The following is a 17,047-nucleotide window of genomic DNA, read 5'->3' on the forward strand; positions in this document are numbered from 1 at the left end:
AACATACTTTTCTTGCTTTTTGATTCTGAATTTTGAAACGTTGGCAGTCTATTTGTTTTTGAATTTTTATTTCATATTAAAAATATAAGGATACAGTGTTGTTCCCAGAGACAGAGGACAAAAGGTCCCTTGGACCTGGATTCAAAATGTTATCTGTGGTGCAAACAAACATAATTTGGAATTACCATAACCACAACAAAAAGTTATGTGCATTTAAAATTTGACGATTATCATCCCCTTTCAAGAAAAGTTTGTAAATACTGAGAGTTCACCCATGATATTGACTTTTCAAATGATACCAAGAGGTTTGGGGTTGGCACTGTCATAATCCTTTACTGTTTTAAATTAACAGTCTGGGTGTTTTCTGAATGAAATGCCTTAAGGCTCTCAAAATGTCGGGGAAACACATGTTTTTAAAGAGGGGATGTCACACGCGAAACACACAGATGAAGCGCGGTGCGTGTTTTCACAGAAATATCGGTCAGTGTCAGCTTGACCCGTCCAGCTACCGCCCTGTGTTTGGGTTAAACAACATGGCTGGCAGTGCCCACTGATACGGTCAGTGTCAGCTTGACCCGTCCAGCTACCGCGCTGTGTTTGGGTTTGTAAACAAGACGGCTGGCAGCGCCCACTGATATTCTTCTTCTTCTTCGTTCATGGGCTTAGACTCCCACGTTCACTCATGTTTTTAGCACAAGTGGATTTTTACGTGTATGACCGTTTTTACCCCGCCATTCAGGCAGCATACGCCGATTTCGGGGGACCCCACTGATATTATTGCCTCTCTTCAATCGTGACAGGCTCCATGCATAGACTCTAGTTAGGATTCATGGGTCCGATACTACCCTGAATCGGTACCACATCTGAGTCAGCCATTTTTTTCTATCTCCGTGATGCCGGAAACCGAGTCACGTGAGTTGATCGTCCGCGTTCATTGGCTGACTACCAAAACGTGTTTTCAGATTTTAGAGCATGCTCTAAAACCCAAAACACGATTCAAAAACACGAATCAGTGTTTTCTGAAACGCGTTTTGGGGGATGTCACATGGGAAACACTCTGTTTTGTGTTTGTTTTGAAAGAAAACACTGTTTTGTGTTGTGCGTCTGACATGGCCATTACTCTTACAGATGAAGTATGACGATGAAGACTCGTTCATTGACGATGAATACTCGGATGAGGAAAAGTCGTTTGGCAGCGACTCCAGCAGCAGCAGCAGCAGCGAAGAAGAGAAGCCAGTCAAGGAGAAATCTGAGAATGAAGAGAGTGCCGGCGAGGGAACCAGTTCAGGACGACGCAGTAGACGCTTGCGAAATAAAGACAGGTTGGTTCTGTGTGTGTGTCAGTGTGTATGTCTGTCTTTGTATATGTATGTATGTACGTACGCCATAGACTGTGGCAAAAGTATTCGTAATTATGATGTAGGCATTTTTTTCTTTATTTTTGTTCAGGAGATAAATGCCTATGCATACACTTTTTCCCCTTACCCTGACTTTGCTGATATGTGTGTGTGTGTGTGTGTGTGTGTGTGTGTGTGCGCACAGTAATGAGTATGGAGAAGGAAACTAATAACCTGGCTGGTGAAGTAGTCGGCAAAGGATTCACATTTTGAGTGCCTTGTCATCACTGTTAGGATGATGCATGCTCAGTGCATACTTACGTAATTGAGTTTTCACAAGTTGACAGATTCAGTGAGCGTGAAGATTTTACCGAATTTGATATGACCTACATCTGTTGAGAGCCGGAGTTGCAGAGTGGTTAGAGTTTGCCTCTCACGCTGGAGGTTGTGGGTTTGATCCGGACCCAGGGCAAATACCTGATTTTTCCAAACGCTCTCCAGCCTACCCAGCTTGGGACGGGGAAGGCAAAGGCAGCGAGTTAGAAGAGATGGGCACCACCCTCATAAATCTGGCCTGACGGGCGCAGTGGCGGGGTGGTAAGACATCGGCCTCTTAATCGGAAGGTCGAGGGTTCGAATCCCGGCCGCGGCCGCCTGGTGGGTTAAGTGTGGAGATTTTTCCGATCTCCCAGGTCAACTTATGTGCAGACATGCTAGTGGCTTATCCCCCTTCGTGTGTACACGCAAGCACAAGACCAAGTGCGCACGGAAAATATCCTGTAATCCATGTCAGAGTTAGGTGAGTTATAAAAACACGAAAATATCCAGCATGCTTCCTCCGAAAGCGGCGTATGGCTGCCTAAATGATGGGGTAAAAACGGTCATACACGTAAAATTCCACTCTTGCAAAAACACGAATGTACGTGGGAGTTTCAGCCCACGAACGCAGAAGAAGAAGAAGAATAAATCTGGCCCTTGAAAAATTGAGATCTTTAACAGTCCGCTCCCTCACAATCAAATATGTTTATTGGAATACCTTTTTATTTTTGTCTGGTTTTAACCTTTTTACATCTCTGTCTCTTTGCAGGAGAGGTTCAGGTGACAAGGACGAGGTGGTCAAGGAATGGAAGACCAGGTCGAGAGGAGGAGAAGGAGGTAAGATAACTGGAAAATGAGCATGCAGATGAGCAGAAAGGATGAACACATTGTAAAAGTGAAAGCAGAGGTTGGGATTTAGTGCAGAGGTGAAGCCACATAAAATGCAGGCTTTGTATGCCAGGGACAACTAACACACCAGGCACGCTACAGATGATATTTATGTAGCGTTTTAAATGTATTTGTGTCCTTTTGTGAACAGAGCTTATTGCTCTATGGCATTGAAAACAAAGCCACAAGCATTGAGGGCATTATGTACAACTGACAGCAAACACCAGGCGTATTTTCATACATTCGTAAAAAGAGATAATCCCTCAACGTCAGTTGAGCATCACTAGCTCGCTCAGGAAGGTCATTTGATGTGGGCAGTCAATGACGAAATGCCAAAACATTTCACATTGCAGAAAAAAATTGCTGTCATTTTGGCAGAACTGACAAAGTTTTTCATGGTTGGGGCTTTGGTGACTCTTAGGACTGCTTAAAACTTTGAAAAAATAGACAGTGTTCAGAAATAGCTTTGTCAGGTTTGTATGGGTTTGTGAAAGAGTGAATACTCTTGCTTTTATTGAGGCAAGCTTTCCCACAAAGGCCAGTCATTAGCAGGGTGTGTGTCTGAGCCATGGACAAGTAGCACATGTGGAAAGTTTGCCTCAATAAAAGCAAGAGTATTAACTCTTTCACAACCCATACGAACCAGACAGCTATTTCCAGAATTCGTCTATTGCCAAACTTTTATGGCAATTTTGTCAAATTTGCTGGGAAAACCCCCACATCCCAGCAACATCCGTGCTGACAATGTTGTCCATTACAGATGACTTGCTGATGGAAATGGACCAAGGCGTGCAGCCGGTGAGCAGCGACTGGTGGGCCGAGTATGTGACGGAAGAAGACAAGGACAAGCTGGAGCTAGGTGGAAAGCTGGTCCTGCTCTTCGACATCCTGCGCATGTGTGAGGAGATTGGAGACAAAGTGTGAGTGTCATGGCGCATTTTATCACTGAGATGAGAATAAGTGTGATTGTATATTTTTTACTTGCATGTTTTCTTTTGGCCTGTGCTTTGCCTCAAATAAGAACGTTGTTTAAATTGTTGTTTTTGGTGTGTAATCTACAAAAGCCATTGGACATGGTATTCACACAGAGCAATGATCATGTGTCGGTTGCGGGGAAAGATTTGGTTTTAGACTTTTACATTGAGGACCCCCCTCTCTTTTTTTAAAGACCTAGAATTCTGAGAGAATTATGTCAAAAAAGGGAGTGGTCTTAAAAAGTGTTAATTTACAGAGGATATGAACAGAACATCTGGGCAAAACAAGGTCTTAAAAAGTGGTAATTTACAGAGGATATGAACAGAACATCTGGGCAAAACAAGGTCTTAAAGTGGTAATTTACAGAAGATATGAACAGAACATCTGGGCAAAACAAGGTCTTAAAAAGTGGTAATTTACAGAGGATATGAACAGAACATCTGGGCAAAACAAGGTCTTAAAAAGGGGGGGAGTCTGAAAGGGGGGGGGGGGGGGTGCTTTGAGGACATTGTTTATGACTGTTCAGTGAAACAACTACGGAATGACTAATAGTTTGCAGACTTGAAAAACTGAAGGTAAACTTGGCGCTTTGCATTAATTTGGGGAAAATCATGTCCTTGAAAAGCATTTATTTGGTCCTGGAAATGTCCTTGAAAACTCATTGAATTTTATGAGCTCTGCCCTGCAGGAACCCTGCTGTGACTGTAACTAACCATGCCCATGGTGTTGGTTTCAACAGGTTGATCTTCAGTCAGAGCTTGCTGTCCCTCAATATCATCGAGTACTTCCTCGAACAAATCGACTCCAAGTTCATTCAGGAAACACAGGATAAGCCAGAAGAGGAGGTATGGTTATTGCTGTAAGGTTGTTTGTGTGCACGCACTTTACTGAAGCATAGAATGGTTTGGAAGGAATTCAACCATTGATCATCACAAACCCTTCCTAATCATTCTAATGTTAAACTTTCTTGATAGATTTGTTCTGTGTGATTGCATGTGACTTAACACAAGATTATTTTTTTAATTAAATTTAAGTTCCCATCAATTTCAAAGCCCCAGTTGCACTTGTACAGTTTTGTGTTTTTGTTACTTGGAATCAGCACAAAAAAGTAAACCCCCCGCGGGTTAGGGGGAAGAATTTACCCGATGCTCCCCAGCATGTCGTAAGAGGCGACTAATAGATTCTGTTTCTCCTTTTACCCTTGTTAAGTGTTTCTTGTATAGAATATAGTCAATGTTTGTAAAGATTTTAGTCAAGCAGTATGTAAGAAATGTTAAGTCCTTTGTACTGGAAACTTGCATTCTCCCAGTAAGGTAATATATTGTACTACATTGCAAGCCCCTGGAGCATTTTTGACTCACATGCGAAGCAAAAGTGAGTCTATGTACTCACCCGAGTCGTCCGTCCGGACATCCGTCCGTCCGGAAAACTTTAACGTTGGATATTTCTTGGACACTATTCAGTCTATCAGTACCAAATTTGGCAAGATGGTGTATGATGACAAGGCCCCAAAAAACATGCATAGCATCTTGACCTTGCTTCAAGGTCAAGGTCGCAGGGGCCATAAATGTTGCCTAAAAAACAGCTATTTTTCACATTTTCCCCATTTTCTCTGAAGTTTTTGAGATTCAATACCTCACCTATATATGATATATAGGGCAAAGTAAGCCCCATCTTTTGATACCAGTTTGGTTTACCTTGCTTCAAGGTCAAGGTCACAGGAGCTCTTCAAAGTTGGATTGTATACATATTTTGAAGTGACCTTAACCCTGAACTATGGAAGATAACTGTTTCAAACTTAAAAATTATGTGGGGCACATGTTATGCTTTCATCATGAGACACATTTGGTCACATATGATCAAGGTCAAGGTCACTTTGACCCTTATGAAATGTGACCAAAATAAGGTAGTGAACCACTAAAAGTGACCATATCTCATGGTAGAAAGAGCCAATAAGCACCATTGTACTTCCTATGTCTTGAATTAACAGCTTTGTGTTGCATGACCTTGGATGACCTTGACCTTGGGTCAAGGTCACATGTATTTTGGTAGGAAAAATGTGTAAAGCAGTTCTTAGTGTATGATGTCATTGCTAGGTTTAGTTATTTGACCTTGACCCTGAAGGTCATGTCAAGGTCAAGCATGTGAGTCGTATGGGCTTTGCCCTTCTTGTTTGATTGGTGCTTTTGTGAACAAGAAACAATTAACAAGTGGCTCTATCCCATCACCCCCCTTTCCCCATCGCGATATAACCTTCATGGTTGAAAACGACGTTAAACACCAAATAAAGAAAAGAAAGAACAAAAAAGTAAGAATGAACAAAACCTTTTCTCACTATTACAGTGTACTAATTTCAATCAAAATTGAGATTTGAGAATCCTATGTCTGGGTAAGTGAACTGAAGCTTGCATTCTTTGCTGCTGTTGTTTGTCTTACTCAAAGTTGGTAGTTATTGCGAAACCAAATTGTTGCTTTCAGCTGAAAGAGCAGTTTGGTAAACGCTGGACGAAGGGAGAGGACTATTTCCGCTTGGATGGTTCCACAAGCGCACAAATGAGACAGCACTGGGCTGGCGTCTTCAATGATCCGGAAAACCACAGGTAAGTTAAATAACTTGTATTTCTAACACGGGATTTATACCAAAATGTACCATTTTCTGTAAATTTTAAAGACTCAGCGAAAGGGCTTTTTTGTATTTGTTAGTCAGAATCATCATAAACAGTATTAACCACAGCTTTGTTTACTTTGAGTAAATTCAGTAAAAACAGATGTCAGAATTCCATGCCTGAATATCTCTTTAGCATTCTTTCAGTGCGCTTGTGCCTTTGCTGTTTTAGTCAAAGCTGAAAGCAAAGATTCACTAGATGCATAGATGTGTTCATCAGGTTCTGTTTTGTTCGTTAATGTAAATAAAGGGCAGCATTTGTAGTTTGTGTTATTTGCAGTGTTTGTGCACAGGTACGGGTATACTTTGGGGCTTAACTATGTGGACCTCCCATAGGCAAAGAGGCATCACATAGACAGGCACATGCGTATACAGTAAAACCTGTCTCTAAAGGACACCTTGGGTATGGTAATGGGGTCCCTATTAGACAGGTGTCCTTTCTTCACAGGTGGAGGGGCCGGGGCAATATTTTACAAAGAGCACGTAAAATGTACAAGACACTTTTTGTCAATCCTGGAGTATGTATTTATTTTTCAACACAAAACACAAGGTAAAAACTTAAATAAAATTACTTAAATAAAATAAACTTAAATAAAATAAACTTAAATAAAATTACCAGATCATTGTACAAGACACAGATTGAGGGCGGTGACAGGAATAGACAGAGAGAGAGAATTGAGCTATTGAATACATATGGGCCAACAGCCCCTTTCAATGGATTGAACATGAGACTCACCGTGGGTGAAAATGTGAGTAAACAAATGATACATGTAGCAAACAACAACAACAACAACATCCCCCCCACCCTCCACTGAGCTATTGAATACATATGGGCCAACAGCCCCTTTCAATGGATTGAACATGAGACTCACCGTGGGTGAAAATGTGAGTAAACAAATGATACATGTAGCAAACAACAACAACATCCCCTCCACCTACCCCGTTCGCTACACACACTGTGCATTCAAACTTACACAAGTCGGACGTCACAAAGCTAAAAATAGCTGACTCTTCATCGGTGGTTCAACGGAAAATTCCAATTTTTTCAAGGCAGCGACACGCTGCTCTAAAGTCAACGCTTTTCTTTTTCCTGATGGAGATTCCATTTTCAAACGCAGTACTGTTGCTTTTGGTTGTGACTGTATCCACAATGCGGAAAAGCGAAAGTGAGTGAGCGAAAGTGAGTCTCCATATAAACAAGTCACTGATTGGTCAGAAAAGGGACAGGACAACCAATCAACAACCATTTGTGCTACGGCTGCCGAGCACTGACCTGAATAACAGTCGAGTTTTCGAAGTTGCGTTTTCATGTACGTAGTGTCCGTTTGTGACAGTGTTTACACTTCATACGGTCCGAAAAATCGTGTCCGCGACCGTAAGTGGCAGGTGTCCGTCTGTTAAAGGTTAGTTATTGTTGAAGTCGTGTTCGTTCCATGATAAACTGTCTATATAGCAGGTGGCCATTACAACAAGGGTCCGCTAGACTCAGGTTTTACTGTACACACAAACACATGCATTCACACACACACATGCACAAACACCCACGCACGCTTACATTTGACTGCTGCACTTGCACCTCTTGATCTTTCGAAACAATTAAAACAATCTACCCATTTGCAAGCTCCAAGAAACAAAGGGACATAAGCACTCTAAATATTAGCAACAACCATTGCAGAGCTCGAGATAATATAGAGAGGCATATAATACAAAAGATAAACTTTGATCATCTGGCAGAGCTTGAGATAACATAGGGTGGCATATAATACAATGTATAAACTTTGATCATCTTGCAGAGCTCGAGATAACATAGGGTGGCATATAATGCAAAAGATTTTCTTTGATTATTTTGCAGATGTCGCCTGTTTCTGATCTCAACGCGTGCTGGCGGCCTGGGAATCAACCTGGTGGGTGCAAACCGTGTCATCATTTTTGATGCCTCCTGGAACCCGTCCCACGACATCCAGTCCATCTTCCGAGTCTACCGCTTCGGTCAGACTAAACCTTGCTACATCTACCGATTCCTTGCGCAGGTAAGATCAAGTCATTGATTAAGATACCCTGCCACCTCCCCCTGAAAACAAAGTATGACTGCCTGGATGGGTCTGGGGTGGTTGATACAGGGGTGTACCTTAACACCCGCCCGGCCGCCAATGGCGGGTAGAAATCGTGTCAGGCCTGTTCAAAATCCTTGTCCACCCACCCCCCTGGCGACCTCAAAATCCGTCAGTTCTCTACTGCCCACTCAACCCCCTTTCCCCCACTTTGGGAGTGACTGCCACCTGAACTCAGCCCAGACACTTCGTCTAGACAGTACCCCGCATCCACTTGACCCCTCCTTTTCTTGTCAGTAGGCTAGCAGCTGCCCCTCTTTATCCGGATCAAACCTGATCATTTTGTTCATTCACATACAGGGCACAATGGAGGAAAAGATCTACGATCGACAGGTGAACAAACTGTCGCTGTCGCAGCGAGTTGTTGATGAGCATCAGGTTGAGCGTCACTTCACAGCAGCTGATCTGGCAGAGCTATACCAGTTCAAACCGGAACGCTTGACAGAAGTCAAAGAGAGGGAAACCATCATGCTCCCCAAGGTAAGAGGCACAAAACATTGAGTGTAAGTAGTGTGAATAGCAGACCTGGGAACCCATACGATTTCGCCGCATTTTGTACGCATGATTCTCGAGAATACGCTCAGTACGGTCAGTGGGAAAAAAATACGACGAGAAAAATTCCTAGACTACTTTTCTTCACAAGCCCATCCTGAAGCCGATCTAGTATTTTGGCACATGATTACGTCACTATATTAGCCGCTGTCAAAAAAAATATAATCGGATCGTGTCACTCAATCAAAACAACCGGGCAAACGAAAGTACAGTATTTGGCGAAATCGGCTCTGAGAATAAACAAGTGAAACAAAGAAGAAAAGTGAAAAAGTTTGAAGAAAAATATCACTCACACACACACAATTTCTAACCAACACACACATGTAGTCCCGCCCGGAATAAGCTTTTTTGGGATGATTTACGACTTTTGCGCACATTTCGAGCAGACGAAAACACAACATGGCGGCTCTCGCTCCTCCAACTATCGCGAGACACAAAAAAACGAAATCTCGCGCGCGCGAGATCCTGATACATCCGGTGTTTCTCTGTACGCTTGTCACGACGACTTGTTGACAAACGAAGATTCGCGAATGAAAGAGAAAAGCGCCGAGTCTTGAGTAGAGAGCTAATAAAGTACCGGTAATCGCTAATCGAGCAAAATGAAAATCCGCGGCGACTTCCATTTGGTGAATGCTATTCAAGTTTAGGTAACGTTTTAGCCGCATCTTTTTATAAGCCGCAATGCGATTTTTTTTTAAAGTCGCGGCTTGTAGTCCGTCAAATACGGTACAGTTTTTGTCAGCAAAAATTGAAAAAAGCATTTGTTTTAAATGTATAGGTAAACTTAATTAACGGTGTGACGGACGCGCATGAGGCATGTTTTAATCATGGATGTGCAAACGCTGTGTGGAGTACGCTCATTTTATTGAAAATACACCAAGTTTGTTTGAGAATACTCAAAGTGCAAAACAGGGGTTCCCAGGTCTGGAATAGTTTGATCATATTAGTTATTGTTAGATTTGACCGTGATATCAACATTTATCAGTCTGAATGTCTCGAAAGCTGAAATCATATCAATGACTCGAAAGCTGAAATCATATCAGCTGATATGATTCAGCCTTTCGAGACATGCAGACTGATAAATGTTGATATCACGGTCAAATCTAACGATAACGATTTTATCGCATTCGATTTCGGAACAGTAGGAACCATTAACCTGTGTCTCAAGAAGTCGAACAAACGCAAGGGAGGCTACTGCCATGTACGAAATGTTGGATTTGTCTTTTTCTGCTTTCGCACTGAACTTCGTTGCTCTTACTTTTATTTTTCAGTAACAGTTTCTTTTTCTCAGACAAAACTAATGCATTTAAAATAACAGAACAAAAATGTACGGTCTAAACAGATCACAAGCAAAGGCTAACAAGTTCAGTGGAGTTGGAAGGAACAGCGAAGTACGAAAGTCCCAGTTACATCAGTCCGGCGTAGACTTTTTGACTGTGCGATTTGGCAATTCTGAACGATGGCAGGAACTGAAGTGCGCCAGGCTGTATCAGTGAAGTCCTCTGGCTAATTTTCTGTGTCCAAGAAAGCTTCCAGCTATTTGTCGGCGTCGATGGACTGCATAATAATGTTGTCGAAGCTCAGTGCAGATGACACATCCAAAATGGTGTCCTCCGAAGGCGCTGTAACTGTGTGAAACTGAAACTGAAAGATGCCTAGGGTTGATGTTGTATGGCTTCGACTAAGAAGGGTGGAGAATGGTTCATGCAGGTGCAAACTGTTTAAATCGTCTGCTTATTTTCTGCTTGTTTGTGAGTGATGTGCGCTGAAACACTGGAAGAGATTTCACATTTTTCTGAGTACTGGTACTTTCAAGGTCAGCCTTGTTTATGGCTGTTCCAACCACCTCAGTCGGTAAGATTGTGACATTCTTTTCTACTGCTTCTCTGTTAAAGCTGGGTGGGAGAAGTTGTTTTTTCGTCATTGCACAGCTTAATCTTTCTGATGCAGTTACTTTCCTTTTATAAATTTGTGATTTTAAAAGAAGGGAGACATTTGTTTCCTTCAGGTGAGATTTTTTTCTTCAAAACTAAAATTCATAAACTACTTCCTGCACGATATCAAATTCACTAGGCACTTCCTGCACGATATCAATTGATATACAGTTCCTAGTTGACCAATGGCAACAGCTGCTTTTGTCATGTGATCAGTAAAAATGCGATAATTGTCTGTATCATGCTGTATGCTATGTTGAAGCCTGTTTTGCAAGAAGCCAGGCCAGGAAAAAGAGTGTGTGATGGGTTCATTTTAATTTGCAGTGTCTATCTGCCTGGCAGCTCTGGGTTTTTTTCTTCTGAAAGTGGATCCACATTAGCACAGTGGTATCTGTGGACTAAGGGAGACAATTTTGCAACCCATTGTATGTGGTACAGGCGACTCCGGGAAGTAAAGGGGAAGCAATAGAATGAAAGAAAGAAAGTACATTTTGTTGATAATCTGATTTTTTAATTTTTTATATTCCACTTTTTTATCACCTATCTTTCCATGCCTTTTTGCAGCATGGGTGTGTGTGTGTGGGAGGAATCTGTTACATTCCACTCAGAAAATTGAACTTTTTGTTCTGTTGCTTGTTTGCACCTCACATTTCTTTTCCCCCTTTTCCCCAGGATGTACTGCTGGCAGAAATTGTGGCCGGGGAAAACAAGGACTGGTTTGTAACTATCCGCGAACACGACTCTCTGCTTGAGAACCTGGTAGAGCAGGAACTAACGGAGGAGGAGAAGAAGGCAGCTTGGGACGAGTACGAGAACGAGAAGAAGGGACTGCGTATGAATGGTGAGTTTCATGTGTCTTGCACATACTGTGCTGTAGCTTACAAACTTGGCTAATCTAGGAGCTTAAGTTCTACAGATATAACTGCTTTGGTTTTTGACTCACATGCGAAGCAAAAGTGAGTCTATGTACTCACCCGAGTCGTCCGTCCGTCCGTCCGTCCGGACGTCCGTCCGTCCGTCCGTCCGGAAAACTTTAACGTTGGATATTTCTTGGACACTATTCAGTCTATCAGTACCAAATTTGGCAAGATGGTGTATGATGACAAGGCCCCAAAAAACATACATAGCATCTTGACCTTGCTTCAAGGTCAAGGTCGCAGGGGCCATAAATGTTGTCTAAAAAACAGCTATTTTTCACATTTTTCACATTTTCTCTGAAGTTTTTGAGATTCAATACCTCACCTATATATGATATATAGGGCAAAGTAAGCCCCATCTTTTGATACCAGTTTGGTTTACCTTGCTTCAAGGTCAAGGTCACAGGAGCTCTTCAAAGTTGGATTGTATACATATTTTGAAGTGACCTTGACCCTGAACTATGGAAGATAACTGTTTGAAACTTAAAAATTATGTGGGGCACATGTTATGCTTTCATCATGAGACACATTTGGTCACATATGGTCAAGGTCACTTTGACCCTTATGAAATGTGACCAAAATAAGGTAGTGAACCACTAAAAGTGACCATATCTCATGGTAGAAAGAGCCAATAAGCACCATTGTACTTCCTATGTCTTGAATTAACAGCTTTGTGTTGCATGACCTTGGATGACACCCAAGGTCACATGTATTTTGGTAGGAAAAATGTGTAAAGCAGTTCTTAGTGTATGATGTCATTGCTATGTAAAGGTCAAGGTCAAGCATGTGAGTCGTATGGGCTTTGCCCTTCTTGTTAAGGCTGTTTTGCGCTTTCGAACGAGTGCGACGGACAATCATTGCTGAAAATAAGACTGGCACAAACGCATGCACTCGCACGCGCACACACACACACACACACACACACACACACACACCATTCCTAAAAATATTAAAAAACACGCCACAATCTCACCCCCAAAGTTGATTGGATCTGCAACGTTTGCAGCAACCAAAGCCACTCATTCTCTGTGTTGTCACAGTGAATAATAACCTCCTGTGTGCAGTATCCTCTCCATATGATGCTTTTCATAATTTACCAGTAAGTAAAGATCACAAGTTTGTGAGGAATTTTCTGTCTTTATTCATTTTCCTGTTGTTTTTGCTTCCAGTGTCCAACATGGGCCAAGGTGGCGCTGGTCTCAACAATTACCTCAGCCAGGAATTCCTTCTGCAGACTGCCAGGAACCTGAGAATGCAGGTAAGAACAGTTAAACATATGAGACTCTTCAAAGGAATGGCGTAAATTAAACTTTTTTGTGAGCTCCACTACTCGATTTCAGAGCAGTTTTGTGTGATCCATCCTCAGAATGAATGTATTAGTTTATGACCATTGGCCACCCATGTACTTTTTCAAAATATTCTTTTTAATATGTCCTTGTTCCCATGTCTGAAGCAGAGTACATTTCATCTCCAGCTGGTGTAAAAAAAACAAAAAACTTTGTATACTCTACCGTACTCAGACATTCAATTTGTACGTAGGTGTACGATTTTCCATACATGAAGAAGTTTTTGTTTGTCACAGTCAGCACGAAATTTCAGATGTAAACCACAGCTTAGCTCTGTATTACCAATTTCAGTAAAAATGGAAATTTGACAATCACCTGTATAAGAGGGTATGTATCGATTGAACATTGGATTTCCCTTTGAGCCATGTGACGTCAGAGTCCAACTAAAAGTCACATTTTTGCAGCTAGCCGAGAATTTACTAACGGAGACTACAAAAGAGTGCATGTTTTCGTGCGTTTAATCGATAAAAATAAAAGGATTTCTAACTAAAATTGATCATTACATAAATGTTATTTGTATTGCTGGCTCGGTCTCAGGAGGAACCCTGAATGTCTTGATCTGTGTAAAATGTCATATTGTGGTCACAACTACAAATAACGTGTATTGTACACTTTGTATTGAGGAAATAACTGCTGATGTCTTTAGTCTAAGGGCAGTAATTTATGAGTAAACCCTGTCATCAGTTTTCGTTAGTTAACTTTGCTCCGCTGTGATTTAAGCCTGTCATTAATTAGGCGAAGTTGACTACACAAAGTATGCTTTGCAAAGCTGGCCGCGCGGAGATCTAGTATTGATTTTCGGGTAAAAAGACTTTGTGAAGTCTATGCGAAGTCGACTTCGGGTTCAATTAGGGACCGCCTTTATTTGGATGTCCTTGTCCTTGTTGCAGAACCCTGACATGCCTCAGGAGGTGCTGCAGATGCATCTTCAGCGCATCATCATGATGCAGATCCGACAGAAACAGGAGGAGCAGCGACGGGTAAGATTCAACACCTTATTTAATACTTGCTGGTGGAACGTGTACAGAATGGATACTGATACACAGTGTCTTCGGGCTGATGTAACATGCTATTTAATACTTGCTGATGGAACGTGTACAGAATGGATACTGATACACAGTGTCTTCGGGCTGGAGAATTCTCCTCCAAAACAAAACCAATGATGAAAGAAATCAACACAACCATTGTAGAATGGGGGGATTGAGTTTTACACATAGATCCCTAATGAGTTTTTGAGGGACGCAACTCAACAGTCTTCACGAGCAAGAGAGAGAGCGAGTAAAAATTGGACCTGACAAAAAACATTTAAAAATGTATGTGTGTTCTAATTACATTCTGTATGTGTTCTAGCTGTCAGGAGAAGCCATTAATTAATATAGGGCCAAAAAAAAAAAAAAAAAGTCTGTTTACGGTAACATAGGCCAAAAATATAGGGTCGGTAGGTCGGGAATTTTTTTTTTTTTTTTTTTTTTTTTTCCCCCCTCCTCCAAAAAACCATATTTTTACGTTATTTTTTTATTTTATTTTATTTTTTTCCCAAATGCCAAAAAAAAAGTCTAGGGTCGCGCGACAAAAATAGGGTCGGTCGGGTTACCGTAAACAGACTTTTTTTTTTTTTTTTTTGCCTAGGTGAACTTCGAAAATAACTGTCAATTTTTTATTTGTTGCAAAAGAGTCAATACTCTTGCTTTATTATTGAGGCAAACTTTCCACATGTGGCTACTTGTCAACGTGTTTCAGACACACCCCTTAAATTGCATTAAAAGGAAAAGAAATGCAGGGTTATTGGTGTTGAATAGGAGGGGATGGGGTCAGTGGTCATGTCAAAGAGTCTTGGAAAGGTTTTTGCATTGCATTTTCAGGCCAAGCAAGAAGAAAAAGTGGTTTATGTCTATTTCAAGGGTGACATTTGATTTGTATCTTTGCCAAAGTTAATAAGAAAAAACAAATTGGACTTTTTTCTTTTGTTCATGCTTATTTTGTTTATTTTTAACTCATTTTTTTTATACTTTGCCTTTTCTATTTCAGTTTTATACTGACACAAGAATGCCAAAATTGACGCCTTTTTGTTCTTTTTGAGCTTTTTTGTGTGTTAATTTTGTCAGTTTGAGAAAAACTTGAATCATTATTAACGCTTATCATTGTAATAAAGATGAATGACAAGATTGTTTGAGACTGGTACAGTGGAGTCCGGGTACAACGAATCTCAAGGGAGATACATTTTAGTTCGTTATATCAGTAATTCGCTGTAGAGTTTTCAACCCTAAATGGCCTTAAGACAAGTTTTCCCACTCACCTTCAAATGATCGTCCCATCGATCTTTCCTTGGAGAGTACAATCTCTGCATGTTTTCAACAGCTTCATATTCAATCACATATTCTTACCTCAACTCACATAAATGGCATTAACTTCAGTTCATTGCTAAGATATTGAAGTAGTACTCGACCCTGGTAAGGGGGGAAGTAACTCCCTAAGAAAAACAATCCGTAGTCAAGGACGGGAGTCACCTCCCCTACCGGTAACCCGCACATGCGCGGTCCTGCTACCGGCCGTCATTCCACCCACTTCAACACTACTGCACAGACGTGTTGTTGTACTCCGGCATATTTTTTGCCTTGGCCTTTGTGGAAGGCCATTTGACCCTGGTCTTTGCGTTGCTATCTTTAGGTAAGATCGTTTCACTATCTCTTCGCTGCGTTCGTTCGAGTATTTTCGTTCGTTTGAGTATTTTCGCTGTTGTAATTCATCTCCACGTGCGCGTGTTCGATATTGCAAATGGCGGACAAAAACTCAAAAAGCAAGGGCAAACTTGTTTCCCTACTCTCTTCACCGGGAAAAGAGAAGGATAAAGACAAGTCTAAGTCTAAATCAAAGACGCGTGCCTCTGTGTCTTCTTCACAGCCTACTTCTTTAATTCTGGTTACTGACCCGGCGACTAAGAAAACAGAACGGGTGTCGCTCGACTCTACGTCACCGTCACCGGTTTTCCCTACGCGGGAACGTTCTTCTTCTCCTCTCTCGCGCTCGCAGACGCCACGGTCTAGCGAGTCCGTGTCGCGGGAAGAAATTCTGGCTATGTTCGCTACTCTGAAACATGACCTAGTTGCCTTACATTCGGCGGAAAGGCCTGTCGCTCCCCTCCCGCCTGGCGTGGGGGGGGTGGCTTCTCTTTCTAGGCTGCGGCCGTCCGCGACGATCACGTCGGCCGATCTCGGGCCGGATTTTTCTGGTTCGGTTGCGGATTCCCCTGCCTTTTCAGGGGGGTTCGCGGCCTTAGCGCCGCCCGGTTCCAGCGCTTCGGCGTTGGGCGGCGTTTGTGGGAGTCCCCATCTTTTTGGGGGCTCACACTTGCCTGCGGGCCCGGGTTACGCTCTTGCGTCACCGGGTTTGCAGACGGCTCCTCCCCGGCAGTACACCGTCCATCACGTGGCGGGTGCGCTAGGGAGCGGCGTAGCGCGCCAGCCTGCCCCCCTGGGATCAGTTTCGGCTGTCCCGGCCTCTGGGGGGCAGGCAGCAGCGTCTTGTTTGCCCAGCTCTGGCCTACAAGATTCTGTCGGCGGTCATCGACCTGTAGCTCTTGGTTCGGCTGCCGCCGTTCCTGGTTGGAGTTCGCAGGGGGTAGGCTCCTCTGGTTGCCCCTCGGGGCTTCCGGTCGGGCCTGCCCGCGGATTGTCGTCCTCGACTTCCGGTCGTGCTGTGGCAGGCACTTCCGGTGGAGGACAGCGGGCTAGTGGTTCCGGTGGCAGTGTCCCTGCTATCCCGTCCCTGGTTACGCATCGACTTCCGGCCCCGACTTCCGGTTCCGCCGCGGCGGTTCCGGTTGTCGGCGGTGCTGTTGGTGGACAGTTTGCGGCGCTTCCGTCTATTGTTCAACCGACTTTAGCCACTTCCGCTTCCGTGGACGGGTGGGTTTCCGGTTTGCCGGACCCTCCTTCTGATGGAGATCAGGAAGGTTTTGGAGAGGAACAGGAAGGGGATGAGGATTGCTCTGAATCTGTTACCCC

General features: G+C 42.8%; 1 protein-coding gene across 4 annotated transcripts in view; it reads left to right on the forward strand.

Moving 5' to 3' along the window:
- The window catches only part of LOC138968750 (transcriptional regulator ATRX homolog), a 65,532-nt gene that overhangs the window by 36,127 nt on the left and 12,358 nt on the right, over positions 1-17,047 (forward strand). For 3 of the 4 annotated variants that reach the window (XM_070341389.1, XM_070341392.1, XM_070341390.1), the window contains 10 exons: positions 1,129-1,322; positions 2,425-2,492; positions 3,304-3,463; positions 4,258-4,363; positions 5,997-6,118; positions 8,036-8,213; positions 8,595-8,774; positions 11,453-11,621; positions 12,867-12,955; positions 13,934-14,023. In XM_070341389.1, coding sequence (XP_070197490.1) covers positions 1,129-1,322; positions 2,425-2,492; positions 3,304-3,463; positions 4,258-4,363; positions 5,997-6,118; positions 8,036-8,213; positions 8,595-8,774; positions 11,453-11,621; positions 12,867-12,955; positions 13,934-14,023 — 1,356 coding nt within the window. Of the gene's footprint in view, positions 1-1,128; positions 1,323-2,424; positions 2,493-3,303; positions 3,464-4,257; positions 4,364-5,996; positions 6,119-8,035; positions 8,214-8,594; positions 8,775-11,452; positions 11,622-12,866; positions 12,956-13,933; positions 14,024-14,905; positions 14,946-17,047 lie in introns of all 4 variants that reach the window. The other variant, XM_070341391.1, reaches the window with a different exon arrangement.

This window comes from Littorina saxatilis, linkage group LG6 (genome assembly GCF_037325665.1).
Source record: "Littorina saxatilis isolate snail1 linkage group LG6, US_GU_Lsax_2.0, whole genome shotgun sequence".
NCBI classification, from domain to species: domain Eukaryota; kingdom Metazoa; phylum Mollusca; class Gastropoda; order Littorinimorpha; family Littorinidae; genus Littorina; species Littorina saxatilis.